Source organism: Hibiscus syriacus, unplaced genomic scaffold, assembly GCF_006381635.1.
Source record: "Hibiscus syriacus cultivar Baekdansim isolate YM2019G1 unplaced genomic scaffold, ASM638163v2 tig00112491_pilon, whole genome shotgun sequence".
In the NCBI taxonomy this organism is placed as follows: domain Eukaryota; kingdom Viridiplantae; phylum Streptophyta; class Magnoliopsida; order Malvales; family Malvaceae; genus Hibiscus; species Hibiscus syriacus.
Window position 1 is genome coordinate 2,074,012 of NW_024063344.1, and position 8,577 is coordinate 2,082,588.

The following is an 8,577-nucleotide window of genomic DNA, read 5'->3' on the forward strand; positions in this document are numbered from 1 at the left end:
ATATGTTAGAATCCTAAGAAGAATGGGATTTTAATATATTATTGTCAGCCTATGAATGTGCGTCAACCCAGTGCCCAATTAAAATTTTGGCAAAAGCCAAAGCTTTTGGAGGTTGTTTTCTGATTTCTCTTTTGACTAAGAGCAGAGGGTGGAACCATAAGTCTTTCGGGGTTGGAGCAATTGAGCTTTCTGCACCCATGTCTTGGGACGTACACAATTACACGTGTCCCGTGACGGAGCTACATTGGTTCAGGGAGGGGTCATACCCCCTATATTTTGGTCTATTGCTCTTTAGGCCTCCAACTTTTTTAAAAACATTGAAATTAAACCTTACTCCCTCAATTACACGTGTCCCGTGACGGAGCTACATTGCATTTTTCTAAAAATTAATGTTCTTAAGCTTTGAATTAAATTAGATGAAAATTAAATATCAATATTTAAAAAATAAATAAATGAAAAGGAAAACAATACGTGTTCTACACAGGTGGAAGCACAGCAATCTAACTTGGACATTACCCAACAAACAAAATCAAAGATTCCTTAAAAGAAACCGAATATAACATTATACTTTATTAGGATGATGAAAGATTTGGCTTTCTATTTTATCAAATTTTATAATATAATTTTTTATATTTAAAATGTATATTTTAGTATTTGGAGTTTCATTTTATTGATCAGTGTAATGCCCTCTCCTTAATGGCATTAAGAAAGCGCTGCATGACATCTCGTAATGGTGGCACTTTTTATATATTCTTTTACTTTTAGTAAAAAAAAAACTAATGTGATGTTATCTTATAGTCTTTTGTATCATTTAAAAATAAATTTTATAATTTCATCAAGTGTAATAAAATATTAACACGTAGCATAAAAAATGTTTTATAGTATCATCGTGTGCTGTTAAGTGTTATTTCCACGTTTAGGAACGAATTCAATAGTTAAGAAATTGTTATTATCTCTTAAAATTTCAGGTTTAAGCATGATGTCTGTAAGGGTGTATGAGTGATCATTGTCAAATTGTTCACTTTGTATTAACCTTAGATTAATCATAAATAAAATAAGATATTAGATTCATTAAGTAGTCTCAAAGATCAAAGATAAAATTATTCTTCATAAAAGGTTCGAGTTCGAGCAATTACATATGCAGGATGTGTGTTATCAATGATTAAAAAAATATCTAAACATATACAACATTATAATAACCTTAGATTATTAAAAAACATATTAATAAAATATTTTAACTTCATATTTTTTTAAAAAAACTACATGCGTCATAACAAATTATGCTACTCACAACGAATAAAACCTCAAGTATCAATATAGACTTAAAGTAGCGCTATCACATTTAAATATTTGATAAGGTACAGGGGTCAAACATAAAATTTTCCCAATTTTATTTCCTAGGTTGAGTTTGATAATGAAGTGGATGAAAAGGTAAATGTTTGATTGGGAGGGAGGTTTGGTTGTTGTCATAAAATAAAGTTAGCCTCAATCTCATCAAGCTAATGAATAAACTATAGTTTTCCGACCAATAAGAACATGTCGGCAGGTTATTGCTTTCGCTATCTTCAAAGAATCGATTACTCATAATTTTAAATTTTAAAGTTAGTCAAGCTTTCATCGTTCTTTAATATTTTATAGATGAACATCATATAAAAAAAATTGAAATAAAATAAAGAAAAGAAAAACATAAAGTAATATATTTATTGAATTTATGGAAAAGAGGTTGGATGATTCTTAATCTATTCCAATTATATTATAAAATATAGTTAATTAGTTGTTTGAATGAAAAATCCAATTGCTAATAGACTAAAAATGAGAATTAAAAATAAGACATTTAATGAAAGAATATTTACGTAAAACAATTCATGATCTCTTTCCTCTTCTACTTTCTCCGGAAAGAAATAAAATTTGGTTTTAATAAGGGATAGGAAAACTACAATCAATCTAAAGTGGATGTGATTGGGGAAAATAAAATATGGTAGAAGAATTTTGGAATTTTGATAATTGCAAGACATACATAATTTTAAATTTGTAATAAAGAATGGGCCTGAAGAGAAACCCAAAGATAAGAAAGCAAAGGTGAGTCTGGTGGCCTGGCCGACAGCCGAAATATAAAAAAAAAAAACCGCCCACGACCACAAGGTAAAGAGTATTGCGCTCTAACGACTGAGCTAGACGGGCTTGGTGCGAGATGCTTTTAATTAAAAAATAAATAAAATGTTTATTTACAATATAGAGAAACTGGTCGTATTGAGCACCAATCTGTTTCCAAGTTAACCCCTTTTTTTTCAGTGTAGAGAAACCTCTTTCAGGAATATTCTCCGGAGGCAAAACTAAATAAATCGATTCCACGTATTTTCACTAATGCTCGACCCAATCAGCTGAAATGTCACTTCAAACATATGTGTAGCTCTTCAATGTGTATTACCTTTGAATTTATCAATGTTACTTACATTATCTTTTTAGAGTATGTCTAGCCGACAAAGGCCAGAGCAGGTTAGAACACAAATGCACCGCATCTTAATCTTTCACTGCAAAACAACCACAATAATCGGTTTCAACGTTCACACAAGAAAAGTCTTAACGGGATGAAAGCAATATCTCGTAACACCCACAGTATACTGCTAAGAGAGTGACAATTGATGATAAAGGATAGTCTTCTCATCGTTTTCGTCATTTTCATCGGGATCAATGTCAACCTCGTCCCCATAATCCACTTCGATAACGGTTCTGTCTTTGATATATGGTTCTTCCAATTCAAATGACTGAGCTTGAGAATGATCTCCACCTTCAGGCATTGTATCTGACAATAGTACTCGCATCTCGGATTCTATGTGTGCTTCCATTTGAGCTCGCTCTCTATCCCTTGGGTAGGTGAAGTAGAGAAAAGAATAGATGAAACAGCAGAGTGCCATTGGAATTCCTATTGCTGTATATAGTGCTTTTGCCAACGATGAAGCGTTCTCTCTATCTGTTGCAATCTCTTCAGATTCACTAGCCCCTTTCCTAATAGGTTTGTAACCATAAACGTGTTGGGCTAATATTCCAACTGCAGGTGGGGCGAACGATGACAAGATGGATTCAAAAGATCGGTCCAAAGCATAGACACTTGTTCGAGATTTCTCTGGAACTATTTCAGCAAATATCGGACTGCATGCATTGAAAACATTTTCATTACATGTAATAAATATACGAAGAATACAAGTACTTTAAAACATCAACAATTCATGCTCAAGTTTGGCAAATATTTTTCTCTTCATGTGCTTTCTATTTGAAAACTTCCAATCTTATGATCTAGACTTCCATTTCATGATCCAATATTATATGACATTTCGAAATACAATTATGTTTGTGAAGCTTATGACCTAACCGGGTTCATAAATGCAACATTGTATGTAAAATGTAATTTCATCCAGGGGAATAGTAAACAAAATAGAGGGGGGGGGGAATAATCTTACTTGTTTGCAGCTGGACCATTCCAGGAAATGCAGAAGCCAACAATGATTAAGACCAAGCCATGCATCACACCTGTGGATGGATCATCAGGTAAAACAAGCAAGAGTACTGCCGCTAAAGGGATGGCCGATGCTGAGCTTATTTGGGCTAGAATGATCCTTCCGGAATTTGGTAGACGTGTAGAAAGGAAATCCCCCATCATACCCCCAAACAGCCCCCCCACAGAAGTAGCAATCACAAACAGGGCTATCAGGAATGCAGTTTTCTCGTGGGAGAACCCGATTAACTCCAACCACATCGGTGCAAATGACAATGCAGACCAGGGGAATGAACCAGTAACACCCTGAGCCACAATAATTTGGAAAGATGGGATCTTTATGACTGCTTTCGCTTCCTGAACCAGACCCTTCACTTCAGACCATAAGGATCTATTTGAATTTTGATTGCCAGATTTCGCCCCACCATTTGAAAAGTGTGGATCATTGGCAAAGAGATAGACTAGCGTACCAACAATAATGCTGATTAGTCCTACCAGATGGAAGGCGATTCTCCAACCAGGGATGCCGATGAATGTTATGGGAGCTAATAGTACTGCAATGAATCCTCCAATAACAGAGCCAAGATTGCTTGTAAGTTGTAGCCACCCAAAAGCCATACCACGGTTACTGTCATCTGTCGAGTCAGCAACAAGGGACTGGATTGCAGGTGCAACAATGGCAAGGCCAATTCCATTTAAAGCTCGAGATATGGCTACCTGTTCAAAAAGATGCCAAATGACTATCAATTTAATTTGGTCAATTGGTTCCTCAAAAAAAAAAAAAAAAATTGGTCAATTGGTTTGCTCGCTGGAGTGGCTACCAGTTCTCCCTGTAGCACTCTTAGCAATTCTTATAGTAGTAAACTGAAAATTCGCTTCAAATGACTCTTGCACAAACAAATAAGAAGTCTCATAGCGTGTCCATCTATAAACAATAACATTAAAGAAAAAACCCAAAAGTATTCCAAGATTTCCCTTTGGTACCTCAAATGTGCATCCTGAAGAATGTTTCTTGATTCAAGTTACATTTATCAAATTTTAGCAGATCAAGTCCATTAATGCCTCTCCCTTTGTACTTCTCTATCAGATTACCAGATCAATCATAACCAGTGGATTCACCAGATGAACTCTATCAGATCAAATGTTTGCATCATTATAGTACCCATACACTTCAACCAAAACATAATCAGGAAATACAGTCCAATCACAACACAGAAAACCTCTATTAAACAATACCCAATTCAACAAGTTGGTTCAACCATTCAACTTCACCACAAACAACATACGAAGAATAAAATCCCAGCATCCCCTTCACATTCCCGTCAACCAAACAGGAAAAGGGATAATAAAAGATTACTAGATTAATAAAAAAAATAAACGGGGGGAGTAAGTAGCTACTGTTTACCTGAAAGAAAGTGGAGGAGAAGGCAACCAGAAAGGTGGCAGCAGCCCATAAAAACGCACCCAGAGCTATTACATGAGCTCGATTGTGACGAACGGCCAGGTATACAGCGATTGGATAACAAGACGATTGCACGATAGATCTGAACAAGGTTAGAGACCCGAGACCGGTGGGATCCGTGTGAAGAGCGGCACCAACTTCCTTGTAAACCCCCGGTAACAAAGACTCGTCGGCTCTCTCCATGATCCCTGCCAGGTTCACCAAGACCAGAGTCAAAGTCTCGGCCTTCATTTTTTCCGGTCTGCCAAGTTCTTGTCCCGCAGGTTTCGGATATCTTTCGATAACGTAGAGGAGTAGATTTGTTCCCTGGTCGTAAGCCTGTGTTGATTTTGGAATATTCGGATGCTTAGAATTTTAAGAGTTTTGGGAATTGAAATTTGAGTGGATATATACGGAGACTGACAGGTTGTGATAGAACAAATGGATATTGTAGGAGATACGTGTAACACATGAGCGAAATTGTGGACTTCGCCTGAATTGGAAGGTTATCAAGTCAGCTATACTTAAAATTGGAAATAAATATGGTAAATTTCAAGGTAAGATTATTAAAGGTTTAATAAAAAAAAGTTGGAAATAAATATGGTAAATTTCATGGTAAGATTATTAAAGGTTTAATATAAAAAATATTTAAATTATTTTTTATTGTTTAATAAATTTTCGTTAAAAATAAATGTTTAATATTTTATTTGTTACATTTTTATGTGTCTACCATATATTTTTTAAATAAAAATATTATTTTTTAAAAAAAATTAAAAATTAAAAAATACATCCCATCTTCTCTCACCTTAGAAATTTGAGAGGAACTGAATGGTGACAGTTGTGTAACGTACAGACAATTGGAGTCGTCGAATTTGTTAGAAAACAATAAAGAAAAGCCTAGAAATCTGACGAATAGGTAGTGTCTTTTTTATTTTAATCGATTACATTATTATTATTATTATACCTTTAAACAAACCGGTAGACAGTTTAACGTAATAGGTAGTGTCTCTTTTATTTTACCCTTTACATTATTATTATACCTTTAAACAAACAGGTAGATAGTTTAACGTAATATGTAGCACATATTTTATTTTAACTTGTTAAGTTGTAAATATTTTACTGTTTACATTAATATTATACCTTTAGACAAATCGATAGGTAGTTTAACGTAATAGGTAGCGCCTATTTTATTTTAATCAGTTACATTAGTATTATACCTTTAAACATATCGATAGCTAGTTTAATGTAATAAGTTGCATGCATTTTATTTTACCATTTACATTATTATTATACCTTTAAACAAAACGGTATATTGTTTAACGTAATAGGTTACGTCTATTTGATTTTAACCGGTTAAGTTATAAATATTTTACCGTTTACGTTACTATTATACATTTAAACAAATCAGTAGCTAGTTTAACATAATAGGCAGCGCCTATTTTATTTTACCGTTTACATTATTATTATACCTTTAAACGAACTGGTAGCTAATTTAACGTAATAGGTTGCGTCTATTTTATTTTAATTGGCTAAATTGTAAATATTTTATCGTTTACATTACTATACCTTTAAATAAATCGATAGTTAATTTAACGTAATAAGTTGCGCCTATTTTATTTTAACCGGTTACTATCAATGTTTTTATAATGATATTTTAATGAAAATTTTCAAATAAGTAACTTTTGATCTTAACTTAAACAATTTTTTCAAATAAACAAGTATCGATATTTTAATTTCCATCAACTTCCTCAAATGTTAAAGTATCGAAAATAATAGGAAAAATATCGATATTTTACCATTCATCAAATTTTAAAGTATCAATCATCAGATCGTAGTATCGATATTTATTTTATTTTATTTTAAAAGTTTAATACTCTGCAATCTTCTCATTTTCTATTTTTTTAAATTCGAAAGTATTGATATTTGTGGAAAAATATTGAAACTTTGCGGCCTTCTCATTTTCTATTTTTTTTTAAATTTGAAAGTATCAATACTTATGAAAAATTATCGATGCTTACCGATCAGATAAGTTTGCCAGTTACGCCATTGTAATTAATATATTAGGTATAAATCAACATTTCCAGTCGCGCTAAATCGGTTTTGTTAAGATTCTTTTCAGATTTTCGATTATGTTATTTTTTAGCCTTATATTAATTTGTCTTTCCTTATACAATTATATGAAAATTAGATTAAGGTTGAAGAATCAAACAGGTTTTTAGTTATTTTTATTTTGTTTTTTCAATCAACAAAGGGCCGTTTATTTACAAAAAAAACAAGTACGACGAAAATATACACATGACCATACGAATTAAGTACGGACGGAAGATTTTAAGTTAGATATGAACTTATAAAATTATATAAAAAAATTATAAAATTTTAGGATATAAAAATGAATTATAAAAAATATAGAAAATTAAAAAATTAAAATTAAAAAAATGAACGACTATCTCTAACTCGTCTAAAAATGGGGCTCAACTTAAGCCCAAACAAAGAGGAACGAACATTAAAGGTTGACGACAAGGGATACCGATTGAATTCCAACGAGATTGGTGGATTGAGATAAAAAGGGATGGGCTACGAAAGCCCAGTGCATTTTGATGTGATTTATTAACATTACAATTTTAACATGTGATTTATTAAATTTGAAATTTAACACAAGTAAGTTATGATTACATTGACCAAGGGTAAAACATAATTGCTAAGAAAAATTCTACAACGTTTGTCGAGCGTGGATAAACACCGTTAACGATGAGTACCATTAAATTAATTTATAAAACGTTAAATTATAAAGTACTAAACATATAATTATAAATTAGTTAAAAATCTAAATGTAATTTAATTAAAATACAATCACTAAGTGACACATGTCACCACTGGATTGAGAATTAAATTTATTGAATTAAATAAAAGTTAGGGCCAAATTAATAGAATATATAAGTAATGAGGATTAAATGTGTAATTATACAAATTTTATCAACTACCACTTCATTTCCTCTGTAATATTTAATGATAGGTAGTTTGATTGACAAGATTTAAATAGTTAGGTGACCCGATTGATAAAATTAAAAAATCGGTGGTTAAAGTAAAAGAGGTAAATAATTAGGTGGTTAATGGTATAGTTTAACCTAAAAACTAATGTTTTATATAAATATTATATTTTAATTAAAATATATTTAGATTTTTAATTAATTTATAATTATATTTTATAAATTAATTTAATAGTATTTATCATTAACGATACTCATTTGTGATTGCCGAACGTGACAGCATCATCCGATTGCTAATCATGTAGTCTAACAATCCCCAAGAAATAAAGTTATTAGAGCAAATGAGTAATGAATATCCTAAAACATGATTTTAATCAAACAAAGAAACATGTCTGTTATATATTTTATTTACCCCCATGATTTTGTCAACATGTCTAACCCCTGTCTTAAGGTTTTCATTCGATCGATTCAACACCGTAGCCTACTTTCCGATTTCTTCTGGCGCAACCAAGTATGCAATTATCTTCTATAGATAAAAAGTCTGGTCTGATTAATTCATCACTCACATTAATTACAGATGAACCCAGAAATGAAAATAACTCTAGCATGTAAAAACTACGGGTTTAAAGAAGAAGAAAAATTCAAGAGAAGCAAGA

At 32.0% G+C, this 8,577-nt stretch overlaps 1 protein-coding gene across 2 annotated transcripts; it reads right to left on the reverse strand.

Moving 5' to 3' along the window:
- Positions 1 to 2,393: 2,393 nt before the first annotated feature.
- LOC120180207 lies at positions 2,394 to 5,335 on the reverse strand. 2 transcript variants are annotated; one of them, XM_039185586.1, is made up of 3 exons: positions 4,899 to 5,335; positions 3,459 to 4,210; positions 2,394 to 3,150 (listed from the first exon to the last, which is right to left on the reverse strand). In XM_039185586.1, the coding sequence occupies exons 1-3, from the start codon at positions 5,184 to 5,186 to the stop codon at positions 2,625 to 2,627; spliced, it is 1,566 nt and encodes a 521-aa protein (XP_039041517.1). In that variant the 5' UTR covers positions 5,187 to 5,335; the 3' UTR covers positions 2,394 to 2,624. The 2 variants fall into 2 exon arrangements, with proteins under 2 accessions (XP_039041517.1, XP_039041518.1); XM_039185587.1 differs by having other exon boundaries at positions 3,459 to 4,233; positions 4,899 to 5,094.
- Between the last annotated feature and the right edge of the window lie 3,242 nt (positions 5,336 to 8,577).

Excerpts from the sequence above, each read along its gene's own strand:
- LOC120180207 (XM_039185586.1), bottom strand. The coding sequence starts at position 5,186 with ATGAAGGCCGAGACTTTGACTCTGGTCTTGGTGAACCTGGCAGGGATC. Across the intron at positions 4,211-4,898 it reads TCTCCTCCACTTTCTTTCAG|GTAGCCATATCTCGAGCTTT; the intron begins GTAAACAGTAGC and ends CTTTTTGAACAG. Across the intron at positions 3,151-3,458 it reads AATGGTCCAGCTGCAAACAA|TCCGATATTTGCTGAAATAG; the intron begins GTAAGATTATTC and ends CAATGCATGCAG.